Below are 27,620 nucleotides of genomic sequence, written 5' to 3'. Positions count from 1 at the left end.
CTGGCTCAGAGGATGTGAGCAGTTCTGCTTTATGATGACCTTCCACAGTGATGTCCTGCCTCACCTCTGGTCCTTGGCAAGGAGCAGGCAGCTAGGGGCCAGAGCCTCTGAAACCGTGAGCCACAATAAGCCTCTCTCCTCCAAGCTCCTTTTCTCAGGTATTGGGTGATGACAATGAAAAGCAAACACAGGAGGACCCCGGTGTAATGGGCCCTGAGCAGACCTGATTGTAATGATGATAGAGAGTTCATCTTTAGCAGACTGGGCAGCAAGCAAACCTCACTCTGCTCTCGAGGGAGGTTCTGCAGCCATCTAGCAGTTGGCCCACTCATGTCCTGGACAGGATGGTCAGAACCAAGGGCTCAGAAGATAAAAGGGAATGGAAGACACGCATGGAGAACCATCTTCCAGCAAGATCCCCTGGCAAAAGTCATGAGGAGTGGTGGAGGGATCGTTGCAGGGAGGCAAATAATACATTTTTATTGCAGTGGGGAAAATATTTACACAAAATGATGGCAGCTGCACGTATTTATTAAGTGATGACTCCTAAACCACGGATCTGATGGCTTGTGTACCTTCACTTGGTCCTTTCTCAGTGGCAGCCTCTTTACGAATTAATAAACAGGTCTTTTTGAGATGACTTCAAACAAAAGATCACTGTCAACAAAACCACTGGGTACAAAATGATGGAAAATGCTGCTCTCGGCTAAATGTGTTTCCTTCCCTTTTTTTGTTTTTGGAAAGAGTGGTGAGTCTCCACTGATTAATTTAATAGGATGATCACATTCTAAGCACATATTTTCAGCTTTTCGTGACTTTTTGCTAAATATTTTGCTAAACACCCAGAATTTTGTACCATTTCCTCCCAAAGAAGGAAGAGGAAACGGTGGGTGAGCCAGTGGTAGGGGTGGTGGTGGCAACTTGACCTCAATTAAGTTGAATTAATCAAGAGGATGGAAGTGGTGATAGCCCCGCTGCAGAGATCTTCCAGGGTGACAAGGGCCGGGGAGTCATGTTTATGGTGTGGTAGCAACGTGTGGTTTAGAAAACACCTCTTTTAATGTCTATGTTTTCCCCACCTGCGTATCTTAGTACTCCTGAAGCTCCCATTTATGTCTTTCCCCTCATGGGGTGCATGGATGCTCTCTGCAAACACTAATTTCCTTTTATTCAGTCCCTTAACGAGCTTGTACTGTGCATGTCCCAGGCCCTTGCCGATGGCTAAAAAATGTTAGAGAATGACGCAGGCAACAAACAGAGACTGAAATATGGTGCTTTTGTTCCGGCACCAGGGAGCTGGGCACCAGGCCAGGCTGCACCCCTCAGGCCCCCTCCATGAACGTCACATGTAATGGGGTCCCAAAACATTTAGTAATCAAAAATCGATGGCTTATTGATTTCATTTTGTAGTGCTGGGGATCAAAAACAGGGCTCTATGCGTAAGTCCTTTGCCACTGAGCTATGTCCCCTGCCCTGAAATAATAGTTTAAAGAACCAAAAATCAATGTAAAATCCACAGTGAACAAGATGCCAAAATTTAAATGTGTAATACGGTGTGGGGAAGACGCAGATGACACAGGATGGGAGGGAGGGCTGATGTATGGGTGCTCTTTTAGAGGGGACACGGAGAGACAATCGCCCTGGGAAGGAGACGCCCAGAGGGTTAGCCTGAGTCACGGGAGGGAGTTCCTGGGCAAATACTGGGGAAAGAGAAGATTCCGCCCGAGAGAGGTGGACAGCACACTGCTTGCTGGAGGTGGAAGCAGAGAATATTCTTAGAATATTTCCCTAAAACTAAAAATCAAAAGTAATTTTTGTCTTGAATTCCTTTAGTAGTCACCAAATTTCCACCCAGGCCTTCATGTTTGCTAAGCAAAAACTCTTCCTCCCACTGAATACAAACTACCAGTAATGTTTTGTATGTGCTCAGAGGCAGTTTTCTGAGGATAAGTCTAAAGTTTTCATCAAACTCTGATAGAGATCCAAGCACTCTAACACAGGTTAAGAAACACCCCGTTGTGGGTGGGGTACAGCTCAGTGGCAGAGTGCTCACCTAGCAAGTGTGAGGATCTAGGTCTCCCAGCATAAATGAAAAATAAATATGGGTTTCACTAGAAGTTGATCTTTTTTCTTTCTGTGGCCATACTCTTTCTTCAAATCCACAGCTCAGTAGGAACAAAGCTGTCCCCAAGGGTCCTTGTAAGGAAATCTCCTTTACTGCTTCCTTCAACAAAGTCAGTGGGGGAGGAAGCAGACAAGAATTACACCGGTTTTCTAGGTGGCTGCCAGAATCGAAGGGCACAAATCAGTAAAGTGCATACAGCACCCGACAAGGCAATCAGCTCTCACCCCCCAAATAGTGGCTATTCTGATGACAATAAGCCACACTCAAGTTTTATCTGGGCACAGTGTCATGAAAGCACAAAGCCTGGAGACCCATATTCTAAAAGAGGAAACCAAGGAGAACAGGGACCTCTAGCTGCCTGAGCCGCTTGAGCGCAGCTGACATTGCTTTTTGAGCTTTCTGAGCAGCCATTTAACACAGGCTGGGGTTATTCTCGGGATACAGATTTACATGCTAGATTTGGGATAAGCCTCTTGGTGGAAGAGTTTGGAGGGAGTCTTCATGTACCAAGAGCCCTGCAGTTCTCAACAGTTTTGGGGTCAGCTCGAACTTGGCTTATCATCCCTCTCCAAAGGAGCCTGTGCCTTCTTTTGGTAAGGAAACATTATCTGGAATACAACAAACAGACTCTTCTAGGCACTGAGCTACAACAGGGAATAACATAAATTCCTAACCTTGCAAGGATTACAGTTCTTGGGGACTGTCACTGTCCTAAACCAATTTAATTTCTGTCAATCACAGTAACAGATACACCAACCCCATAGACCCTTAAGTTTTCATGTCCAAATACTATTCTGGGCAACTGTTACCAAAAGGGGACTACTTTCAACACGGTCATTTCCAGGCATGGCGGTCTGCAATCTGGGCAGGGGAAGGGCTTTTCCCTAATGTTTCTGATACTTCAAGGAGCCTGACACAATCACGGATTTTGCTGTTCTCAATTCAAATAACATAGCTTGTCTCTTGGAATCAGCATGGAGATAACAGTGTATTCTTTATACGAACCAATGTACTGCATAACATGTTAATTATATACTTCTTCACACATAAAAATTATTTTAGCCTGGGCTTCAGAAGACTGTGGAAGAAATTTCACACCTGTACCATTGGCAATCTCCTATCACCTTGCAGCGGGGTCGTGGATGCTTAAGTCACAGCGCTCCACGCGAATCAATACACGCACGTATACCGAAACGACAGCTTCACAGGTTGCCCATATCTGCAGTCACACAGGCTAGGATGGGATGGGGCTGAAGAGCGCCAAGCGCTCCTGAGTCACCGCCACGCTCGCTGCCCTGCCCGCGCGTGGGCGAGCGCTTCCGAGCGTCCAGCAGGAGCCCACGGACCTAATGGAAAGAGGAAGAAGGGACGACGCACTGGAGCCTGGCGTGGCGGGACCGCCCTCAACCCGGCGCGCAGGAAGATCCGCCAGCTGTGCGTGGGCCAAAGCACCGGGCCACGCCCAGCAGTTGAAGACGCTCTCCATGGCAACTGGCGCTTGGCAACGGCATCATCCCGCCCTACCCGCAGCCAAGCCCCAATTCAAGGCCCGGCGCGTCACCGGAAGTGACGTATACAAGGAGCGCCGGAAGTGGCTGTTGCTTTCACTACCCGCCCAGGAAGTGGCAGCTTCAAGACTTGGGGGCTGGTTCTGACTCCGGTCCTAAGATGGGTTGCGACGGAGGCACAATCCCCAAAAGGCATGAACTGGTGAAGGGGCCGAAGAAGGTTGAGAAGGTCAGCAATGCACGGTGTTGGAGAGAATGTGGGTGGGCGCACTCAGGAAGGGACGGGACGGGGAAGGAGCCAACGGAGCTCTAGACCTAGGTAGCTGCGTTCCTTCCTACTGTCCTCAGGATTCCGCATTAACAATAATATTGACAAGTGGGAATTTTTTGAGTGTTTAAAAATGTTTCTGTTGATTTGATACTACGCTTAATGTGGGATATTTGTCTAATTCTCGAAACATTCCTGTGGCTACGTACCGTTTTTTCAGACGGAAATTTGAGGCTCAGAGGAGAGAGTTCCAGAGCTAGTTAAGTAGATTTGAAACCTACCTGCGATTAGTAACGATGATAAAAGTGGTTGTTATTTATTGAACTTTGTATAACTTACTTTCACTTTCTTAGAAGTCTTCCCAATGGCTCCCAATACCATGAAATCAGATCTTATTAAACTATTTTGTCACCGTGCACACTGATTTCACGGTTAATCCATATGTCTCCTACCTCAGAAGGTAAGTTCCTAATGGAGGAGACAGAATCTCTTTTCCCGCTGGATCTAGCAGAATTTCTGGCACAGTAAATATTTTGAATAAAAGAATGAGTGAGTAGTTTCCAGTTTTCATGAGTAATGGAGCAGATTATACATATTTTTTCATGGCAGAGAAATGAGAATTCAAGGAAGTAAACGTGCATGGCTAAGGTCACATAGCTGGTGGGTAATGAAGCCAAGATTCCCACTTTGGGATTATTTTCGAGTCCAAAGTTAGCAAGAGTAGTGACTTTTTAATAATATAATATATGCACAAAACCTAATACAGTGTCTGGTGCATGTGCATACTCTGTTTTGATTCAGCAGTACAAGAAATTGTCTTTACTATACTCAGTGTCACTATTATATTTGAAACACTCTGGTGACTTCCTGTCGCATTTGGAATAAAATCCTATCAAGCTCTGTGGGAACAGATCCTTGCTTACCTTTCTCTTCTCATTTTTTGTCTCAGTCCAGCTCTTTCATTCTGTTCCAGCTACATAGGCCTTGTACCTCAGCCTGGAGTATTTCATCAGCCTGGCGTTTTCTTCATTGAGAAACTGATACTATTTTCTTCATGCAGTTCTTTACTCAACGGTCATGTAGTAAAATACTCCTTAACTTCAGTCATTCCCTGTCTTACTCTGTTCTTTTATTTACCTTCCTTCCGTCACCTCTCTCTCCCATGGTGAGCAGGTCCTTGTATGACTTAGCTTTGTAGCTACTGCAATATGTCTACCACGTAATCAACACCCAATAAATGTGTTGAATTCAAGAGTGAATGAGCCAGGTGTGGTGGTGAACACTTGTAATCCCAGCACTTAAGAGGCTGAGGCAAGAGGATCTCTGAGAGTTCAAGGCCAACCTGGGCTACAAAATGAGTTCAAGTCCAGGCTGAACTACATAGTGAAAACTGGTCTCAAAACAACAACAAAAAAGAATATTCAAGAGGATGAAGTGTGCCCTCTGATTATATCTATATATGTACAGGTTAATTCTAGATATTTAGCACTCAGAGCTTTTGTCAAAAGAAAAAAGCATTCAGCTCACTTTTGCTATCTGTTGTCTAGGACTGAAAGGCTTGGCAAGAAACAGATGTCAGAAGGGAATAGAAAAAAAGAAATGATAATCCAAAACAACAAATTCTCAGGCAGGATGGATTCTACTAACCTTACTCAGAAAGACAGACTTACTGTAGTGTACGCTGCTTTTAACCAAGGACAAAATAGTGCACCTCTTATAGCGCTTATATTTCAAATCCTTGTTGTGAATAAGAAACATGTATTATATGCACAAAAAAAGTCTTTATCTGTGTCTGTGTCTTGTTCCTGACCCAGAGTTCCTAAATCCCTTGGAATTTCCTGGATGATAGGACTGTCACTGTTCTAAAGAGGTGACTTGAAGAGTCCCAGCTGGTCACCAGAAAGCCCAGTCATGATTAGAAGGTTGTCATTCTCAGCACCATCACCCATAGCTCAGGAAGGGGAGGGAAGCTGGAGGTTAAGCTAATAATTGGTCGTGCCTGCATGCTGAAGCCTTCATAAACACCCCTGAGCAGGGGTGGCCCCACTGGAGTGCGGCTCCTGTGCTTGAGACCTTTTTAATCCTCACCCCAAGTACCTCTACCTGACTGATCACTTGACTCATTTAAAGTACTTTGATAATAAGATTGTGTTCTGTGTGCCCCAAACTATCAAACCTGAGGATGGGCTTGTGATCCCTGAAACAGAAGGATCGCCAGGAGTTCAAGGCCACCCTGGGCTGCACAGTGAGTCTAAGACCAGCTTCAACTACACAGTGAGACCCTGTCTCAGAAAAACAACAACAATAAAAACAAAAACAGTCTAGAGCCAGCCTGCCTGGTAGCTCCTTCATTAGTTTGCCACATTGATTTGGGGCATGGAAGTTAACTTCTTGCTGCTTCGATTTCAAGTTCAGTTCTCTCATCTCCAGCAGTTAAAAATACTCCTTGGGTGTTGGTGATTAAAAAGCATCAGACTAGTCACTGCTTAGTGCAGGTCCTGACACACAGAAAGCGCTAACCAGCTGCCGCTGCAAAAAAAAGGGTTCAAAGCCTGTTCTTCTTCTTCACCCTTTTCCTGCTTTCTCTCAAGTGTGCTGTACTGTTAGAGCATTTGGGTGTGGTGCTGTGCTATTGAGGAGTGGATGTGAAATCCTCCTGGGGGATGTTGTCTGAGAGCGAGGAGGGTTTCACATCTGATTTCCTTAGCTTAGGCACTTTGACACATTTTTTGTAGCTGTAACAAAATATTGAAATTGAATGCTTTATAAAGAAATTTATTTCTTACATTTTTGGGGGCTGAAGAGTCCAGTGTCAAGGTCCCAACTGGGTGAGGCTTTAGAGATTGAACCCAGGGCCTTCACACTGAACTATGTCCCCAACCCTTTTTTATTTTCAAATTTTTAAAATGCAATTATTTTTGAGGAATTGAGATTTAACCCAAGGCCATAGCATAGGGAGACACCCTCAGCTACTTCTTACTTATTTTGAGGGTCTCGCTTTGCAGGCAGGCTGGCCATGAACTCATTATGTAGCCCATGCTGGCCTCAAACTCACAGTGATTCTCCTGCCTCAGCCTCCTAAGTGCTGGGATAACAGGCGTGCACCAGCCTGCCCATCCCTCTTTATAGTTCTTTTCAGACAAGACTCCCCATAAGTTACCCAAGCTGGGATTGAATTTGTAATTCTCCTGTCCCAGCTCCCGAAGGGCCCAGCACCTGCTCTTTTTATTTTAAGATGGGCTCTCCCTGAATCATTGAGTTGCCGAAGATAGGGGGATCCTGCAGTCCTCCTGCCTCAGCCTGCCAGAGCTCTGGGATCACGGGTGTGCAGCACCACACCTGGCTGCGGTGAGGGTCTTCTTACTGCAGACTTGAGAGGCGGCATGGGGCATCACCCCGTAAGAGGTGGGAAGAAAAGCAAGCTGGCCTTTGGTACACGCACACTTTGAGGCAGCCCACCAGCTGGTGTTAGCTCATCAGTCTAACTGGCACCTGGAGACCTGAGCTCTCCTGCCGCTCAGTGCCTCTCACCAGAGACTCGGTGTGAGTTTCACTGGGTCGTAGAAGCCACAGTAGGAGGCAAGGGTTTGATATGCCGCCCGCAGGGGACTCAAGAGCAGTGGCTGCTGTGGGATTGAGCTGGTGGTTTCGAAGAGAATTCCTTAGCCTTTGTTCTGAATTTTAAAAAAAAAGCAGTCTCTTCGTTTCTTGGTCTTTAAATTCTGCCACCGTGTTGGAGCCTTCCCCAGTATTAACAGTTAGTCTGTGCTGCTCTGTTGTGGTGTGGCCTTACTCCTGTGCTGTTAATGTTTGTACGTAGCTCACGTAAATGGTTTAGTGCTGTGATGTAAACTTTCGTGTTGTCTTTAGCTGGACCTTTGTTTACCATAGTGTTATTGACTTATGACTTAAATTTCCAACATCTTGTATCACTGTGATTTACAAACTAAAAACATCACTGGTAGGTAATATTAAATAAACTGTAATGTACACACACATGTCTTTTAGGGGCACAGTTAATTGAGAGTTTTTGTTTTCTTTTATTAGGTTGACAAAGACGCTGAATTAGTGGCCCAGTGGAACTATTGTACCCTAAGTCAGGAAATACTGAGACGCCCAATAGTTGCCTGTGAACTGGGCAGGTATGGTCCTGTGCTGAATCAGACGGGTTTATTCTGTGATTTCGAGAATTTTCACGTGTAAATATAGTTCCTGAGTCATGTAGTGGGATTCATTCCCAGCCAGCCTGGGAGGCGTGGGAGAGGAGAGTATTCCTCACCTCTGAACGGTATTTTATGCCCTGGTCAGTGTGGTTTATTTCATCTATGGTTTGGAAACCCAAGGGCCGCGGGAGGCGGGAGGCGGGAAGGGTGAGGCGCCTCTGCACCGGCGGCCGAGGTGCTTCCTGTTCGCCACGAGCTGAACCAGTGTTTCTGCAGAGGGAGAGCTTGGGGGCCGGGTCATAGCCCCTGAGCAGGAAGGAGCCGTGTGAGGCGAGGGCAGAAGGGACAGAAGAGGCCTCAGGTTCCGGGTGATGGGGAGAGGCCGCTCAGGCCAGTTCTTACAGTTCCAGAGCCCAGGCCTCGTGATTCTAAGTCTTCCGGGTTTTATGTCTGAAGAAAAACTGAAAATTGGAGCTTTTAGAGTCAGTTTCCCAGTTTTAAAAATCCTCGTTCAGGGTGCATCAACCCCTAGGCGCTGTGCTCAGGCAAGGCGGGCACGTCCTTCAGTGGTCAGGGCCTTCAGTGGTCGGGGCCTCGCTCGCTCCTGGGGCTGCAAGTGCACCCTGAGTCACGGCCAGGCTGCCTCTGCCCTCCTGCTGTCTGGAAGTGGGCTGTGGCCCCTGTAATGTGCCCGATCCTCCTTCCTGCAGGCTTTATAACAAGGATGCTGTCATCGAGTTCCTGCTGGACAGGTCTGCCGAGAAAGCACTGGGAAAGGCAGCGTCCCACATCAAAAGCATGAAGGTGAGCCAGGGTCCTTGGAGCGCAGCTGTCCCCTCAGCACAGACAGCAGACACCAGCAGCCAGCAAGCGCTTGCAGCAGGGAGAGCAAGCTCCTGCCATCTGTCAGACAGGTTTACCTGATTTACAGGTGGTCTCTGGCTTAGGGTGGGGCAGTTTAAAAAGTTTTGTTGTCATGCTGATGCAAAAGTGATCCACGGTCAGTGCAGTCATACTTACGCTTGGATTTTGATCCTTTCCTACTGCGAGGGGTGCAGGGTAGTGGCATCAGGGGCATCGGGCCACAGCCCCTGGTTGGCTTCGAAGACACAACTGGTGCTCTCGGAGCACAGGTGCCTGAGCTGAGAGACTGGGGCTGCAGGTTTACCCCAGGCCTGTCTGGGTGTCACTGCAGCACAGGTCCTAGAGCGTCTTGCTGGTCCGTGGGTTTTAAAATACCTTGTGTACAGTTTGTGATTTAATTTTACACTCACATTTCTTGATGGCCACGGCAAAGTGATTAGGAACAAAGGTTCCTAAGGGGAGGAAATGAAAGCCCTGTTTCTCTTTTGATCTGGGTGGTTGTGGAGGCAAAGAATGATCCGTGATGGATTCTTAGCATACCAGTTGCTTTCCACAGAGCGTGACGGAACTGAAGCTGTCTGATAATCCCGCCTGGGAAGGGGACAGAGGAAACACGAAAGGCGATAAGCACGACGACCTCCAGCGGGCTCGCTTCATCTGCCCGGTCGTGGGTTTGGAGATGAATGGGCGGCACAGGTGGGTGTTTGTGGGGGGACGCCTGGGGCGACACGGTCCCATCGGGGTTTCCCTCTGTGACTTGGCTGTGCCCACGAGGAAGCCCCTGCTTGGCTGCCACTGGGCCCCTGCCTGTCATGTCTGTCCGGGGCATTGGCCATGGCTGTCTGTTCTTCAGTCAGAAAACCTAAAGTGAACTTTGAAGTCTCCATGTGGTACAGGACCTGGGTGTGAGTATATCATCATCTCATTCTCCGGGACAGAAAGCGAAAGGCAGATGTTTGCTGTGAAACGGCTCGTGTTCCTTAGGGCTGTTAAGATCTGTGCATTGGTCAGCAGTATGACTGGGTGGCCAGTCCATCAGCTGAAGTCCCAGCTGGTGACCCCAACTTGCCCTGAGTTTGTAGCTAACACAAGAGTGTCGGAAATCTTGAGGTTGAGATTTATTATCACAGATATAAGTGAGCTGTACATTTTCCTTTTTAAAAAATAAACTCGGGGGCTGGGAATTTAGCTCAGCGGCATAAGCATCTGCCTTGCAAGCAGGTAGTCATGAGTTCGATCCTTGGTACCAATAAAAAGGAAAAAGACCAAAAAAAAAAAAAAAAAAAAAATATATATATATATATATATATAAATAAACTCAGAACAGTGGTACACACTGATAATCCCAGTACCCTGGAGGTTGAGGTAGGAGGATCTCCAGTAGTTCAAGACCACCCTGGACAGCATAGCAAGACTGTCACAAACAAAACAAAACAAACAATACAAATGTTAAATGAGCCACCACGTGCCTTTTTATAAGATGCAGGCCTTCAGCTCGGTGTGATGGTGCATGCCTGTAACCCCAGCATGCAGGCTGAGGCAGGAGGATCACTGCAAGTTCAGCAGCCCAGTCCATATAGTGAGACCCTGTCTTTAAAAGAAGCCTTTTCCCTGCCCTTTAGAAGTACCCTCAATAACAGATGGTCAGACTGGAGTCTCGGGTCTAACCCATGACCTGGAGAGACCGCGTTTCCATCATCTTTCCATCAGAAGAGAAGCCTCCCAGGCAGGCGGAAAGGTGCACTGAGCTCTCAGCAGCCGGCGTGGCCATGCGTTCTGGCCATCGGTGTCTGTCCCTGGGCCAGACGCCAGCGGGCGGCTCCCCTGGACCAGGCCGTGTGCTGAGCGGCACCCTGTGGCAGGTGCCACTGTACCCGCCTCGGGTGGCCTGCAGCTCGTGGCTCTGGGGAGGAGCGAAGCATAGGGCCGGGGACCTTTTGCTTTTACAGGTTTTCCTCTTCCAGTAGTTTGAATTTAAACCTGTGGGGCCCCAGACTTTGTATAGATTCACAAATTTTGCTGCCAACAACTTATAACTTCCTAGCTGCAGGCCACTCCCACCTCCCCAGTGTACTTCTAAAATCCTGCCTGTGGAATCCTTTCATGCCTTAAAAAAAGAAAATAATTTAGGGTCCACTCTATCAACCTCATCGCTGGGGTCAAACAGAGAATGTTCTGGCTTCCAGAATTGTGTACCTGACCTTGTCCCACTTTATTTTGTATTTTTATGTATATATCTGTGTGTTGGTGTCTTAACATTAATGGCCCATGATATGACACTGACCGATTAAAAGTGTGTGCACAGTGGCCATGATATGCGCCCATTGCTGGCAGTCACTGCCTCGGCCTCGCTCCAAGTCCACTGCTGTGGTCCTCGGAGAAAACCCCAGACCCCACTGCCCCTGGCTGCGCGCCTCGTGGGTTCCTTTTCCCAGGATCCTGCAGCCAGTGGCCTGCTAGGTCTGCTTCCCGCCTGCTTGAGAATGCGGTGGTTCACCCCTGGAGGGCCTTAGCCTGGGCAGGGCCTGGGCAGGGCCTGGGCAGGGCCCCACTTCCTCGCCTTCTTGGGCTGCTCCATCTGTGCTCCTTTTCCTCTTCCCAGTTCCTTGAACACTGCCTACTTTTCCCTCTATACATCCTCTGCACCAGAAAACGTTTTTTTGGGGTTTTTATAGTTTGTATATTTAGTAAACTTTAGATAATAAAGATTTAAAAGTACAGAAAAACAGAAGTAAATTTCTAGTGTAATGAAATTATCGAGTCTTGTTTAAAAGAAATTTCCCAATTTCCTAATAATTGGTAAGCATTCATAAAGTAGGATTTTTTTTAAGGTGAATGAATTCACTGCAGTGGTGCTAGATTCTTGTTGGGGGGAGCCGCGTGTGCTGGGCTCTGGGAGGTGAGGGGAAGTTTGTGCTGTTGTGCATGGGAGGGAATGTGCCCAGTGTGCAAGCATTGCCCACGCCCCCAGTTTCTGTGGCAGTCGCTCCTTCACCTCATACGTGGGCACCAGCTCACGCTTCTCCACCCTCCACGAGCCCCTGCAGACCCACCTGCTCTCCAATTGTAGTGTGTGTGCTGCCCAAGTGAGTGCAACAGAGTTGTGGGATCTGTGTGCGTGTACACGCGCACACTTGTGTGTTTCTAAGGCAGTGTCTTGCTGTGTAGCCCAGGCTGGCTTCAGACTACAGCAGTCCTCCTGATTCAGCCTCCCAAATGCTGGGATTGCAGGTGTGTGCCACCTCGCCCAGCTCTGTTACGTACCTTGTGACCTCCTCTTTGTATTTTATGTCTAATTTGATCGTGGTTTCATGGCCTTGTATGCTGGTTTACCTTTTATTTTTCTTGTAGTAAGGATTCAGTCCAGGGCCTTCATACTGACCTATATCCCACTCTCTTCGTTTTGTTTTGTCTCATTTTGTTGCTAATTTCAGGAGTGTTTTGCGGAGTCACCCTGGCTGGGCTCAAACGCGTGATCCTCTTCCCCAAGAGCTGGGATTCCAGGCGTGTGCCCTGTGCCGGGCTTATTCTGTGTAATAAGTACGTGGGAGTGCGTAATTTATCTACCCCTTTTCCTGCTGAGGGTTCAGCAGGCTTCCTCCTTTCCCTTAGCACAGCTGCTGCTGCGCTGCACGGCCGGGTAAGGACGCGTTTGTGCCCTGTGGGCGCAGTTCTGCAGAAGGGATCCTGAGCCGATCTTTCACTTGCCGTTGTGCAGGCTCCTCCTGGGATGTTGTACCCACAACCAACAAGTGTGTTTGCGTCTGTAGATAGTTTCCAATTAGATACTTAAAATCTATTTAATTATTAACTGATAGAGAAAGCATACGGCATAATTTTGAAATGCTTTTTAATACATTTGAGGTTAACTCTTTTTATAAGTGTTAACTTTAAATTTCTTTAGTGAACTGTATATTAATGCCCTTTGCTCATCTTTCTGTAAAATTACTTTTAAAGACCCCTTCAGGATATGGGGCCTGATGATACATAGCTATAATCCTAGTACTTAGGAGGCTGAGACAGAAAGATTGCCTGGAATTAAAGGCCAGCCTGGGCTACATAGTTCAAGGCCAGTCTGAACCATATTGTGAAACCCTGTCTTAAAAAGAACCCCAAAAAAGGAAAAATTAATAATAATAATGAAAGAGTCCTTCTAGGGGGCGATTAGCATAGTGATACACGAGGTACTGGGTCCAATCCCCAGCACTAGAAGGAAAAAAAAACCCTAAAGACCCTTTCAGATATTTGTAAAATAAACCCTGAACGTCACATAAATCTAAAATACTCAGATGAGTGTCTTCCTGAGTAGTCAGCCAGCCTTTGGACTCTGTGTGTGATTATAGTGCTTGTGTATGTGTGTCTGTGTGTGTGTGTGTCTGTGTGTGTGTGTGTGTGTGTGTGTGTGTTAGATTCTGGAGGTGCCTGTCCTGCGGTGCTGGGCCTGAGCCCTTGGCTGTGTCCTGCCCTCTGGCTTGATCCTAGGGTGGACACAGCCATGTCTGCTCTGCAGTCCTGGGCTGTGTGAGCTGAGCACACGTTGGTGGCGCAGCACTTGGCTCCGGTCCTGCTGAAGCCACCCTCCGTGTCGCCCTTCCCCTCCAGGTTCTGCTTCCTGCGGGGCTGCGGCTGTGTGTTTTCTGAACGCGCCTTGAAGGAGATCAAAGCGGAAGTTTGTCACACGGTGAGTTCCCGACCCCTCCGGGTGCCCCTTCTCGGCAGGCAGCCGAGGGAGCTGGCTGTGGGTCCCCCCTCTGGTTGGTGAGCATCCGTGAGTTCTTTCTGGAGCACAGGTCTCTGGGCGGCCGCTCTGTGGGAACCTATTACGCGACCTCACTGTGCCGCCATCAGCCTGCCCTGCTCGGGCTGCTGGAGCGGGGCCTGGACGGCCACATCCTCGCCTCGTCCTTGCTGCTGGGACCTTTGTCTCGGGTCCTTCCCGCTCCCCTGCACCTTCTTCCATCCCTGACCTCACCACAGTGCGTGCGTGCGTGCATGAGTGTCCCCGCCAGCCAGGCACGTTTGAGGGTGGGGAAGAGTGTGTTTGTCACTAGATCTCTGGGTTCATTCTCTCCGGGACGCCTCAGTAAACAGCCTGTACCTCGGCTCCTCTGAAGGGAGGCTCAGGCTTGGCTTTTGCACGGGCACCGCTGAAGCCCGAAGCCTTTGAGTCTGGCGTGGGCTTAGTGTTGCCGGTCCCCGCGATGTGGCTATAGGTGGCCTGGGTTCACTCAGCCCGAGTGTCTGAGGCCCTGGAGCGGAGCACTTCTCCCACGATGGGAGACGCAGCGGGCAGCCGTGCTGGACAGCAGCCCCTGTCGTAGGCACTGGTGGGGTTCTGAGGGAGAGCTTGTGCAGGCCCTGCCAGGCAGGACAGCAAGAGCAAGCAAAGTGCCCCTGGTGACAGAGGCCTGGAGGGGAGCATGTGGGGGCTGGGGCGGCGAGGGATGCCCTTGGGGGTTCATCTGAGGAAAGACCTGAGGGGCACAAAGGAGCCCGCTGTGAGCCCCGAGCATCAAGGAAGCTTGGCAGAGGAGGTCGTGTGCAGCCAGGAGAACCGAGACCGATGCTCTGGGAGCTCAGGGAGTGGGTAGCCCTGGCGGATAAGAAGGGGTGAAGTGGGAAAGACGAGACTAGGCGGTGGCTGTCTCATGGGGCTGGGGCAACCATCGGTGCTTAAGAGCAGAGTAAAACTGGCAGCCACTTTCGGCCCCACGAGCATACTTTAGACCTAAACTGAGCCCTGTGTCAAAGATGCTGGAGGTGGTGCGAGCCTGTACTCTCAGCACTCAACAGGAGGGTCACCACAAGTTTGAGGCCAGCCTGGGTTACACAGCAAGATTTTGTCCAAAAGAACCAGAAATGGAGGAAGAGACTTCATTTATACAGGATTCAGGGACAGTAGAAAACATTTGGCGAGGGACGTTGATGACGTTGATAACGTTTTGGAACGTGGCCCTAAGTGCATTTGGGGACTGATTCTACACTAGCTGGTGTGGCCTTCTGTCGCAGGGGTGTTAGAGATGTTCCGGGACAAATGAGGTTGATAGCCTGGGCCCCTGTGCTCAAGCAGGCTGCAGCCCTGCAGGAGCCGTGGCTGTGGACGTGTCACGCCATGCTTAGCCCTCTGTGTCGGAACCCAGCTGGTGGTGGCGGTGTGACAGGTGTTTGGGAGCAGAACGCTGGTGGGAAGAGGCTTCATCGGGGGCAGTGTTTGTTCTGGCATGGAAGGAAGGCTGGTGGGTGAGACTCTGGGGCGGGTAGGGGTGCTGTGGGGGCAGGGTATGTTCTGCAGGCAGGATGCGCAGGTCCCTGTAAGACTCATCGAGGGCGATGGCTGCTCCTTCTGTGCTCTCCTGCAGACCTGCTTGCTTCCTGGGTGAAGCCTGGGGCCCCCATGTTCGTCTCCCCTTTCTCACACTCACTGGCTGCATCAGAGGAGGACTTAGGCTTGGCGCTTTGGAGGAGGTCAGGACCTGGGAGACTGCTTTGTACTCTCTGCATGTGTCGGGTCACCTTGGAAGGGGACAGCAGCAGTTCAGGGGCTGGAGTGAGAGTTGCAGAGCTGGCCTGAGCAGGGCTCCTGCGGGAGGAGCACCATGAGGGACAGGAAGGCAGCGGGCACAGCTTCCTGCCAGCCCCAGCCAGCTCGGCACACAGCGTGTGCTCAGGTGTCTGCACGCTTAAGCAGAGGGGTGCAGGGTGGTAAGGGCTGGGCCCGCTGACAGGTGCACAGGTGCCGCCCGAGGGGCTGGGTTTGTGACTAGGGCTTGTGAACTGGGAAAGGCGTGGTCCAGCCGCAGTGCTGTGGGGTTAGAGAGCCGCGCACACTGGGGAGCCCTGCATTCTTGCTTGTTTCAGTCTCCTGTGCTGTTACTGCAGAGGACCTGGACCTGAGGGATTCAGTTTTTTGTTTCATTTTTTTTGAGGCAGTGTCCTCCTCTGCAGGGTCAGGCTGGCCTAGAACTCACTGTGTAGTCCAGGCTGACTTCGAACTTGTGGGGATTCCAATTGTGTACCAGCATACCTGGCAGAACTGGGCGATTCATAAAATGCAGAATTCTACTTCCTCAGAGATCTGAGGTGGGAAGTCAAGAGATACAGGAGCTAGGATAATGTGAAGTACACTTTTCTGAGTCATAAAGTAGTAGAAGCGAGAGGGAGCAAGGAGCAGCAAGCATGAGTTAGTGAGGGCCGGACCTGCCTTTTCCTGGAACCTAAAACTGGTGCCCATGACCTAGTTACTTTCCCGGCACCGTGACACAGTACCTGATGTCCATAAATTAAAGGTGAGGTTTATTTAGCTCATAGTGTGTAGTGGTTTCAGTCCACTTGGAGTCAGCTGGCTCCAAGGCAGGGAAGGACAGGGCAGCCAGGCAGTGGTAAACAACTTGCAGCGTGGTAGGAAGGAAGCAGAGTCCTCTGGGGAGGGTGGAGGGAGATCAGCCTTCTGGGCCCCCAACCAGCCATTCCCTCTTGATGTGATGTTAGCTATGAACTCAGCACTGATGAGTGTTACATACAACCCCCCCCCCCATGATCTAGACATCCCCCAAAAACCCTGTCTATGAGACCGGGAACATATGAACAGTAGCATTTGTCTTGGTTGCTTTTCTCCTGTTGCTGAGACAAAATACCCAACACCCAAAATTAAGGAAAGAAAGATTTATTTGTCTCACTGTTTGTGAAGGTTTCAGTCCACAATCAGCTGGCTCCACGGCAGGGTGGTGTGGCACAGGGGCAGCAGTTCATGGTGTCAGAAGACAGCAAAAGCAGCAAGAACAAAAAAGGGGAGAACAAGCCCCTTTCCTCTCTTACACTGTAAGCAGACTCCCCTACTCCAGGACAGGCTGGCACTCACACCAGCTGCTGCCCTCCTCTTGCACAGGATGAGGATGTTTACATACTGAGGGCCCTGAGTCTGTCAATAAGTTATTAAACTTCTCAAGTTGACACAGTGTATCGACCATCACAGTCCACCCCTTGTCAATTTGGCAACCAGATGCGTTTCTTTAAACAGGTTTCCAGATACAAAGGCATGCGTATTCTTATCATTTGTTGACTTGGACATGATAACACAGGTTTAACAATCCTTAGGAACCAATAACTGAAAGTCTGTCAACTCTATATTCCATTAGAACCATAACATTCCAACCCTGATCCCCTAAAGACTCATGCTCATCCCTTTATGCAAAGGACATTTAGTCCATCTGCAAGAATTGCTAAAGTCCTAACCATTTCAGCTTTGCTGAAAAGTCCAAGGCCCAAGTCTCCTCCAAGATGGAAGGCAGACTCCTAGCTGGATACTCCTGTGCAAATGAAAAGTTAAATATTGTCAGCGTACAGTGGCACAAGGTAAACATTTTCATTCCCAACAGTTACAAACTGGAATACACAAGTCCAGAATCCAGCCAGGCAAGCATTAAGCCCTGTAGTTCCAAGTGCACCATTCCAGGCAACCTGGTAAGCTGTGAGCTCGAGAGGGCTGGAGGAGCTGCACCCCGCAGCACTTCTGGTGGTGGTCACCCCACGGTTTCTCTCTTGGGGTGGCTTTGCTCCCACTTGCAGCTTTCCTTAGATGAGCCACACTCCTGTCTTTTCCAAACCTCTGGGGTCTCCACTGCACCTCTGGCTTCTCACTCACAGCACACACACTGCCCTCACGGAAGCACTGCCTGGCCTCCCAGGCCTTCTGAGATCAGAATGGAAGCCTCTTGAACCCCATAACTCTAATGTTCTGCATGACCTAAGTCCAGCAGCAAATGTGAAATCCTGTCATTCTGTGTCCACATCTGTGGCACGATGTGAATTCCAGAGGCTGGGGCGGCCCCGCCCTCCAGCTGGGCTCCGGCTGGCTTCACGCCCTCGTGGCCTCCTAGGTGGCGCCCACTCCTGCCTTCTCCACCATGCTGGGGTCTCCGTGCACTTGCAGTCTTGCTCCCTGCCCTCTCAGTCAGGAGCCCACTGCCTGGCCTCCAGGCCGTCCCTGACCCTTCCTGACCCCGCAACTCTTGCGTTCTGCATGGACCTAGCTAGAACCAGAACCAGAACCAGTGGGTGGTGCCAGCAGGAGCGGTAGTTGAGCCCTTTCACGTCTTGCACAGAAGAGATCCCAGCAGAGACAGTCACTGAGTGCAGGGAAGCCTCAGCAGCCTTGTGAAGGAGCAAGAGTCCCCACCCCAGGGTTGCTTGGTTTGATGATGCCAGGGGTTGACCCTGGGCCTGCTCACTGAGCCACGTCCCACCCCTTTTGGTTGGAGTGAGTTTGTTGTCTCGCAGAATCATCAAGTTTACCAGCCTGGGTGTGAACTTATGATCCTGCTGCCTCAGTGTCCTAGAGTGCCAGGACAACACATGAGTGTCACCATGCCCATGTCACCCCAGGTTAATTTTATTTTACCCAGAGAAGTAGACTGCTGAGTGTTTTTCTAGGGTTTGTCAGAATAAAGTGACACTGTTCTCATCCAACAGAAACAGCTTTAGATAAGCATGTTTGTTTTTTTAGTGGGAGGTTGTTTGTTTGTTTTGCCCAGTTAAGAGTTTGGTCTTTATTAGTATCTCATACACAGGACTCTCCAGGCCCTCAAACCAAAACGCATTGTTTACAACCCAGCGTGACCCTGGGTTATGCACTTGGTTTCCAGGAGTGCTGGGGCAGCTGGCCTCACCAGTAGCTGCTGCAGTTACTGTTCTGTGGTTTCGTCCCAGAGCTGGAAAGCCATCGTCAGCAAAGGCTTGTTGATAGCGTGTTTCTGAGTTCACTTCCGGGCGATCTGTGTCCAGGAAGTACCGTCCATCGCCCCTCCCTTGGTCTCATGCTGCGTGGCTTCGGCCCAGCAGGTGGGAGGGTGCCCATGAGGCTGCAGAGCCCTCAGTGGTGCGGCCTGGTGCTGAAGTGGCTTTGCTGTGGGAAATGCCAGTGCGCTTCTGTGGCGACTTCCGCCTGCTGCAGGGCCTTCCGTCTGTGCTGCCTCTCCAGGCATGTGACCACGAGGGGGTCTGCCGAGCGCTCAAATCTGTTGGCAAACAAGGAAGCTGACCGAATGATCCACGGCAGGTCTCCCAGGCCGTACACGCAGGTGTCCTGCACGTAGTGCCCTGCAGAGAAACACAGACGCTTAGCCGCCTCTGCCCCCCGCCGCTCGCATTCATGCAGACAGGGCCCCCCACCCCCTCTTCATCAGGAGGCCTCTGCTTCACATGAGTTCAAATTAAGCAGCTTTCGCTTGGATAGAAGCTATGTTGAATTGGGGGTTTACAGCCGAAAACAGCATTTTCATTCTTTTTGTCAGTGATTGGTGTTTGGTGGCAGCTGTAGATGAGCACTGTGGAGTTTCAGCTGGTCGGGGCACAGCAAGATGAAATAGTTTGCCTACTGAAGTCCGAGTTCTGGAGGGCTCCGGTTCTGACCTCTGGAATCCAGTGCCAGTCAGACCTTGTAGGGGTGGACACAGTGGCCCTTCTTAGCGCTGCATGCCGCGGCAGGCACTTGCTGCTCTCCTGGCGCTCCCCCACCACCACAGGGAAGTGGTTCCTACTGCACCTGGTTTGCAGGTGGACGGGTGAGAGCTCAGCTTGCAGGGGAGGAGCTGGCCTCCACAGTCCCGCCTCCAAGCCCTGTGCTAGAAGCCGGAGGCTCTGCGGCAGTCTGTGTTTGTAACACGGGGAGCCTTGCGCTGCAGCGCAGGTCCCTCCCTGTGAGGCCGGAGGCGTGGGGTGAGCTGGGGGTAAATGGCAGCCGAGGCCGTGAGCACGGTTTTTAGCTGCTAGATGTTCTTGGTTTAAAATCTTGGGCTCTTAGTAGAGTTTCGTTCAGCCAGTTAGAATCATAAATAGTAAGATAAGCGATGTTAAAGAAATTAGGATACAAGTGAGAAACAAATCAGCTACACCTTGGCTATAACTGCAGAACCGTAACGTAGTATACGTGGGTTTGGAGGGAAGAAATAAAGGGAGTGTTCTCAGATCCTGTTCGTGCCTTTCTGGTGACTGGAAGTGAAGGCTGTCCAGCCACACACTGTGACGGGACGCTGTCCAGCTGCAGGCGTGAGCCCACGAGCCCGCCCCACACCCCAGGCCACCGCATCTGTGCAGACGTCGCTGCTCTGCGGATGCTGAGCCACTGCTCTGTTAGCGGCACCACGAGCTTGACCTCATGCACCACCTGACGCCATCTCAGCGCCTTGCTTCGCCAGACGCTTGCTTACTGGCCCTGACAAGCCCAGTGAGTCATGAGTGCCCGGCGCCTGCTTTCTAAAGGAAGGGCAGGTATCAGCCTGGGGTCCTTTTCTGACTATGCGATGGCTCCCCAGTCAGTCATTGGCCGCCTTTTGAAAAACACTTTGCTAGCGAATCACCCCAGCACTCGGAGCCATCAGGGAGGTGGCAGTGTGCAAGGCGGCAGCAGTTCCCCACCTTGGAACTGTGGCACCGGAGCTGGCACCTCCCTTCTGTGTGGTGTGCAGCGTGTGTGTTCTGGGTCAGCTCCGAACAGCCAGAGCGCTGGCTCACCCCGGTTTGTTTCGCGTGTCTAAGGTGCCCTTATCAGAATTCCCTGAAGGGAAAGACTGTGAGTTGTTTGGCTTCACTGTGAGGTCTCCCTCTGCCAGTTAAACCTCACGGGAGGGGTTTCTATACCATGAATGAACTTAAGTCTGTAGCTCCAAGATTCTGATTAAAAAAAAAAAAAAAAAACAACTATTCAATACACGCACAGTTTTGAGTAGGCTGGAAAACCCTCCTTTGCAGTGTGTAAGCCTGTCACCGTGTTTTCTCCATACTTCCTCTAGGCAGCGTGCAAGCAGGACGCGGCTAAAGCATGCAGCTCCAGAACCCGCAGACTGTGCAGAGCCAGGCGGGCATTTGTGGGCTTTGTCCGTCCAGAGCTTGTCTCCTAACTGCCCAGTTGTGCCCGTCAGTCATAAACAGCACACTGAGTGGGTGCTGTGGCTGCGTTGCAGAGTAAACGATGCAGATAAGCGGCAGAGCGCAGGAGTGAAGTTTCTACCGCTCTGGTTGCTTCTGACAGCGAGCGGGCAGTAGTAGCTTGGTAACAACCTGCTCTGCACGTCTGCCTGTGTCGCCCTGGTTTATGATCTAACCAGGAGGCACAAGGAACCCAAGCCAGAGGTAGTGGGGTTGCTGTTTAAAGGCTTGTAAGTTACAGTTCTCTCCATTCTTGTGAAATTTTATCCCCCGGGGCCAGGGCCATGTGTAGCGCTGTGGTAGACAGCTTGCCTAGCAGCACACGACCCCGGCTCCCGCCCCAGCACCTCAAAAAGAAAAAGGAAAGAGAGAAGCCCATCGGTCTGGGTGCTTGTGACCCGCGCCTTCCGTGTGGATCACGTGTTACTGTGTAAATCGCCGCCCGGGCCGCAGCATCAGTGGCCCCCACGCCCCTTACTGAGCAGCGGCTGTGCGGTGTGTGTCAAAGGCTGTGTGCAGGGTTGCTTTTACCTTTGCATCCATCGTGCGCCTTCCCTTCCTCCGTTCTCCACTTCACGGCACGGATGTCTCCTGCCCAGCCAGCGTCTGGTGTGGCGCCCGGAGCATCTGAGGGGGAGACAGAACCACTACGTACTGTGCAGTCCGCTTCTGGGGCTTTGTTTTGCAGTACTGGGACAGAGCCAGTGGCCTGCATGCTGAGCTCCATCCCCAGCCCTTTTCATTTATTTTGAGACAGGGTGTCGCTGAATTGCCCAGCCAGGACTTCTCCGCCTGCCTCAGCCTCCCAGAAAGCTGGGGTTATGGGCACAAACCACTACACTCACAGCCTGGGTTTTCCGGGGTAATTTCTGCACTGTGACTGCATTGCCTCTAGATAAGGCAGTCGATGAGAAGCACTGCAAGGACACCCAACTGTGACATCAGACTAAAAGCTTGCACTTCTGGGGCGGGTGGCCCATGACCATTGGCTGAGCTACTGGTCCATCCCTGAACCTAGATCTCACTTCCCACGTGTTCCCCACCTCTTGTAACTCAGTTATGTGGGCTTCTTGGGCTTGTGTCTTCTCGATGACAGCCCTCTGAGGTGACTCGGAGTGGCACTTGCAGTGGGTATGGAAATTCTAGGAAGGCCTTAACCAGTTTCTGCTGGACCCTTCATCTGCGGGGTCTGCTCTGTTGGCAGCCACGTGCTCTGCAGGAGAGAGCTGTTCACAAAGAGAAAACCTCACTGAGGGCCTCGGATTGTACGCTGCCCCGGAGAACCTGTCTGAAGAATTGGCTCAGCTATGGAAGTATTGCTGGCTTTAATCATTGGCCTTCCTGTGGGACCCTTATCATAGTGCCTGGTACCAGTAGCTGTCCAGAGGTTTATGCTCAGAATCTTCAGAAGGTTTTATCTGAAAACAAGCAAAATTTCAGTATAGTACTTCTTTCAAACGCAGCCGTGCTGATGTGGGAGCATGACTCTGTCCACTGACTTTAGAACCCTGAACCCAGAGACCCTCCTGTGCATCCTGGTGGGAGCTCTGCGGGGCGGCCAGCATTCACAGTGCTGGGGAGAAGGGGCTGAGTGGGCGGAGTGGACAGACCTCCAAATTCCCGAACGGTCCTTACCTCTCAGTCGGTTCAGGGTCACCCAGTAGTGCCGCTCGGGGCAGCGGAGGTCCCCCGACCACCGGAGCATGTCTTTTGCTCGGATGTCAGTCAGTACAAAGTCCACAAACTTCCTTGTGAGTACGTAGTAAGCGCTTCCAAAGTAGACTGTCAGGTTATGAGGTGGCTCGTGTTTGAATCCTTCGTTTGGTGACACGTAGACACTTCCTGTCAGGCTGGACTCAGGGTCACTTTGACTTGCCTTGAATTTAGTATTTGATGGTTGGATAACTCCAGGAGTGATGTTTTTATTGTTCCATTTGCTCCTGATGTAGTGTATGATTTCTTTATTGGTTTTGATTGGGAAATCTTCCCCACAGAGATTAATGACATATTTCCATGGGAATCTGGAATGGACTAGATCTTCCATACAGTTAATGTCTGCCTGGAGCCTCGTAAGGGCAGCCGAGGCCGCTTTCCGCGTCTTAGAGGAAACGAAGACGTTCTCGAAGCAGCCGGCCAGGGTTTTCACAGCACTCCTGAACTTCCTCGGGGCCTTTCTGTCCACTTGAATGCAGTAAACATTTTGAGGTGCGTAAATAGCCCTGAGAAGCCGCACAAACATGGCCAGCTCCTGGGGAGGAGTTACAATGTACGCCAAGGAGAAGTTGGCCTCCTCTGCGGACAGGGGTCTGGTTAGGAAGCGCAGCCCCTGGGTCACCCGAGAGCAGTTTCCTGGAGCGCGTAAGTAGGCGGGTATTCCAGTCCCGCGAGGGGGTTTGCAGAGCGCTGCAATTTGGGGGGCCGCCCCTTTCCCTTCAGATAGCGCTGCACACAGTTCGTCAGGATAGAAGCCACACTCTGCCACCTCTGGGTACTCGGGCTCCTCCCCGGGCTCCTCGGGGTTTCTCAAGTAAAGAAAACCGAGAACGCAGATTACCGTGCATGCGAGGAGTCCTGGCTTGCTGGCTCGCAGCTGGCTCATGGTTTGAGCTCCACGGGCATTATAGCAGAGTTAGAAATTTCTTCCCATGAGCTTTCTAAAAGAACAGCAGAATTAACCTTAATGATGCTCACTACACCTACTGGAAGTGTATGGTCAGTTGTGCCAAGTTTTCATCTGAGACAGAGTCTCACTGTGTTGCCCCAAGGGCCTTGAATTCTGGCCTAGAGGACTCTTCCCAGCTGCCCAGGTGGCCGGGGCTACAGACCACGCAGCTGTGCCTGGCTGCATCACGACCCACTGTGTGCCACACAGCCGTGGAGCAATCAGCACATTCTGCGGGCACTTTCCTGCCCGCAGAGGTCTCTCATGTCCCTTTTAACCCATCCTTCCTTCCTCCCGTCTCTAGCAGTTGCTGGTGTGTTTCTGTCACTCCAGGTTAGTTTTCGTGGTCTGCAAGTTTACACGTGATGGGATCTAGCGCACCTGATTTCACTAGTAACCATAGCTGAGATTCATCCCTGTCATTCCCGTTTATCCGGCTCTTTTTCGTTACTGAGTTGTAGTCCGCCCTGTGGCTGTGCACAGTTCATTCATTGCGGGTGGGCGCTGAAGTACCTGCTTGTGAATAGTGGGATATTGGAAGACACCGTGAGCACTGTATGCGCATCTTTGGGCAGATCTCAGGTGGTGAAATGTCTCGTTACGTTGGTGGGTGTTACAAGCAGATTCAGTCCTTAAGACACTGCAAACTGCAGGACACGGTATGCGTGCCTGTGATCACAGCTCTGAGGAGGCTGAGGCAGGAGGCCACCAGCAGTTCCAGGTCAGCGTGGGCCATTTAGGGCCCAGGATATAGCTCAACGGTAAGGTGCATGCCAAGCAAGCACAGGGTCCTAGATGTAATCCCTGGCTACCCTCACCACCCCACCCCCTGCCAAAAAAAAAAAGCATGGACAGTTCAGCAAGACCCTTTCACAAAACCTATATAAAAGGCTTGGGAATACACAGCTCATTGGTAGACTGCCCTAACTTCACGCCCAGCACTGGGAGAAGAAAAGAGAAGGGACCGCCCAGCTGTTCTCCGAAGCAGCCTGTGTGTGTCCGGCTTCCCGTCCTGTCGGCGCGTGCGTGGTCAGTAGGTGACAGTAGGTGTGGGTGCAGTGCTCAGCCCTGTGGTTGCCCCGCGGCCCCCGGCCAAGGACGCTGAGCATATTTCCACGCTATTCCCATGGGTTTGTGTTATATTGAGACCAGGTCTTTCCTTAAGGAAAGGAGGGACTGTGGGATTATAAACTGAAATCTGTTGAAATGGGTTCTGAATTGTTTGCAGGGAAAACCTCCATGATTAAAAAAAAAACAAACAGGTATCCTGAGCTGTAGGTTGGTACGGCCCAAGCACAGCTGTTCCCCAACGCTGCACACGGGTGTCACCCTCCGGGGACTGGGGGGGGTGTAAAATGTGTTGCCAGGACTTGGTGTCTGTTGAGGGACCCTGACTCTCAGTCTCCATAAAAAGCCTTATTTATTCCTATTGCCTCTTTTTCTTTTTTTATATTTTAAAGAGAGGAGGTAGAAATAATAGTAAAACAGTTTCAAAGCAGGCTAGTAGGGTAGTAACAGTAAGCAGTACTTTGCATATCGTCGTCTACTTAGTGGCTATTGAGAGTACAAGGTACAGGTAGGAAATAGTGTCCACAAACAGTTTCCTATTGCCTGGGGTTTTTTGTTGTTGTTTTTGGTACTGGGGATCAAACTCACAACCTTGCGCTTGCCAGGCAGGCGCTTACGCCCCTGAGCTGAATCCCTGGCTCCTGTCGCCTGTCGCCTGGAGTCCTGCCTCGGCGTGGGCGCTGCCGGCCTGCCTTTCTGCAGCATCGCTGCTGGTGTGCCCAGGTGCTGTGCGGACAGCAGCATTCGGAGTTACACCTGGGGTCGTCCCACTCGGCACAGTCAGCGCTGTGAACATGTGTTGGGTGTGGAGTTTTAAAATGTTGGATTTATTTTCATTGTACAGTTACTTTCTACCAGCATACTTGCAAATTAAACAGTAGCACTGCCCAAACACATTGTTATGTTTTATACTGTTAGAATAAATGTTCATGGGTTGCACTAAACATCAAACCTTACCGCTTGTTTTTGTTTTATAAATTATATAGCAGTTAATAAATATGAACATCTCTTCATAAGTTGCTAAACAACTTGAGTCATAAAAGTAAATATTGTATGGAAAGATACTCCTAAAACTGAAAGGAAAGCTTTTTAGGACAGTAAAGAGTTTGGATTAAAGGGAAGCCCTAAGCTCTAGGGTCTGTGTCACAGCTTTTGAATCAGAGGCAAGGGTTGGGGGTTTTACTGCTGGTGCAGAATCCATGGCCCCTCTGTGCTGACTGAGTAAACCCTGTATGAACCTTGCCCCACACCAGAACCCAGGGGACTGGGTATTTTCAGTCGTTTATGTAATTAAATGAGGACAGGTCCCCAAGGTGGCCACTGTCCTCCAAGGTAATTCCCAGGCCGAGTGGTGTTTCTGCCTCCAGTGGAGCCGGGTGAGACCAGGCCACTGCCTTCACATTTGCCCCTGAAGTCCGGCTGCGGTGCTGCGATGTTAGTGTGGACGCTTGCTGGCTGCTGAGCGGAGGAGCGTCTGGGACCACCAGCAGGCTACCTCTGCGTTTCAGCCCAGGCGTGGTCAGGAAAGGTCTTGCAAATGAAGCCTTGGAGACCTCCCAGCTTTTGAGTATAAATACTCACTTTAACACCGTATCCAGCGGTAAAGCGAACATTCCCGAAGGAATGCTCTGCAGGGACCGGCAGGTTTCCCTGGTACTGCGGGGCTGCGCTCCATTTGCAGTTCTGTAAATATCGCATAATGCTTCTTTTTTTCTGGTACTGGGAATCAAGCAGGACCTTGAGCTTGCCAGGCAGGCGCTATGCTGCTGAGCTACATCCCCAGCCCTCCAGTGATTCTTGATTAACTGTGTTGTTTCTGTGTTGCAGAGTCAGCTGTTTTAGCCATAATGAAGATGTATTTTGTTGTTGTTTTTGTTTTTTAGTATCAGGAATCAAACTTGGACCTTGCACTTGCCAGGCAGGCGCTGTGCCACTGAGTTACGTCCCCGGCCCCTAGATGTGTTTCTTTTAACATGTGACTTTCTGTCGCTAAACTAATTTCTAAGAAACATAGATGGCATCTTCCAAGTGTAAGAACTCCATACTCCTAAAAGTCTGAGGTTTTTAAACATTTTTCTCCCTAAATGTCTGAAGTGGTTACTGCCTGGAAGGCATTAGGAAGGGACCTGTCCCCTGGTGTGTGTGCAGCAGACACGCCCGCTCTCTGTCCAGCCCAGGGAACTGGACCCTTCCCGGGTCCCGGGTCCTCAGCTGTGACTCTATCCCGAGGGTTCCTAACATCTTGGTGTGTGCAGGAGAGCGCTTTAGCACCGTGTCCAGGTGCTGCCTCCCCCAGGCCAGCTCTCCTGGACCCTGTGGCTTCCAGACAGTGGGCGCCATGAAGGCCACACCCAGGGCTGACGGCAGCCTGACACGCGGGGTGCTGTTGACCATCTCTGGAAGCAGGGATCGCAGCTGTGGTTATGACAGCTGACCGACAGCTCCCCCTTTATAGACTGCTGGGCTCTGCAGAAGTAGCAGTGTCCAGGCCGGGTGGAATTGCTTTCCATTTCACGTTTTTGTCCAGACACCAAAGGGTTGTTTCAGAGCCCTTCCTACCAGGTTAGAGCTGTCCCTGTCCTCGCCTCCCGCCTCACCCCAGCGTTGCCTGAACAGCCAGCACCAAAGGCAGCGTGGCGCTGGGTCATGAGGTACCCCAGACTGTTGGTGAGCGTTTATTTTGTGATGGGTTTGTTCTATCAAAAAGACTTTCGGAGGGAGTTGACAGTATCCTGTGGACCTGCGTGTGTGTTGCGTGGCTGTCACTGTTGTAAGGGTGCCAGGGATGGAACCCTGGGCACAGGCGGCTGAGGCAGGGACCCTGCCCCAGCCCTCGGCCAGCCTTCCTCCGCCACACCACGCTGTCCGTCAGCTGTTCCTTGCTTTGCCTCTTCACTGGGATCCTGGGGAGTGGACCCGGCTCACCTGCACAGAGAGCTGCACCCCTGGGCCCTGAACCCCCGCCCCACTTACCTCTCCTTTTCTGTTCTGCTTATGTTCTGGTTGGTTGGTTGGTTTTTGAGACAGGGTCTTGCCGTAT

General features: G+C 50.8%; 2 protein-coding genes across 4 annotated transcripts in view; one reads left to right on the top strand and one right to left on the bottom strand.

The window, feature by feature from the left end:
• Positions 1 to 3,682: 3,682 nt before the first annotated feature.
• The window catches only part of Rtf2 (replication termination factor 2), a 34,417-nt gene continuing 10,479 nt past the window's right edge, over positions 3,683 to 27,620 (top strand). For all 3 annotated transcript variants that reach the window (XM_005000839.4, XM_013145645.3, XM_013145643.3), the window contains exons 1-5: positions 3,683 to 3,862; positions 7,949 to 8,043; positions 8,775 to 8,868; positions 9,485 to 9,624; positions 13,531 to 13,609. In XM_005000839.4, the coding sequence (XP_005000896.1) occupies positions 3,794 to 3,862; positions 7,949 to 8,043; positions 8,775 to 8,868; positions 9,485 to 9,624; positions 13,531 to 13,609 (477 nt within the window). In that variant the 5' untranslated portion in view covers positions 3,683 to 3,793. The remainder of the gene's footprint in view (positions 3,863 to 7,948; positions 8,044 to 8,774; positions 8,869 to 9,484; positions 9,625 to 13,530; positions 13,610 to 27,620) is intronic.
• Positions 18,454 to 23,449, bottom strand: LOC100726086 (beta-1,3-galactosyl-O-glycosyl-glycoprotein beta-1,6-N-acetylglucosaminyltransferase 7). The gene is made up of 3 exons (XM_003463646.4): positions 22,486 to 23,449; positions 21,382 to 21,477; positions 18,454 to 19,023 (listed from the first exon to the last, which is right to left on the bottom strand). The coding sequence occupies exons 1-3, from the start codon at positions 23,447 to 23,449 to the stop codon at positions 18,797 to 18,799; spliced, it is 1,287 nt and encodes a 428-aa protein (XP_003463694.1). The 3' UTR covers positions 18,454 to 18,796.

The sequence above is a fragment of the Cavia porcellus genome, unplaced genomic scaffold, assembly GCF_034190915.1.
Source record: "Cavia porcellus strain 051 isolate PalLab524CR breed Dunkin Hartley unplaced genomic scaffold, mCavPor4.1 scaffold_5, whole genome shotgun sequence".
In the NCBI taxonomy this organism is placed as follows: Eukaryota; Metazoa; Chordata; class Mammalia; order Rodentia; family Caviidae; genus Cavia; species Cavia porcellus.
Note: the sequence above shows the minus strand (reverse complement) of the source record. Positions and strands in the feature narration are given on the sequence as shown.

Excerpts from the sequence above, each read along its gene's own strand:
- LOC100726086 (XM_003463646.4), bottom strand. The coding sequence starts at position 23,449 with ATGAGCCAGCTGCGAGCCAGCAAGCCAGGACTCCTCGCATGCACGGTA. Across the intron at positions 21,478-22,485 it reads GACCCTGAACCGACTGAGAG|ATGCTCCGGGCGCCACACCA; the intron begins GTAAGGACCGTT and ends TCTCCCCCTCAG. Across the intron at positions 19,024-21,381 it reads GGCGCACGATGGATGCAAAG|GGCACTACGTGCAGGACACC; the intron begins GTAAAAGCAACC and ends GTTTCTCTGCAG.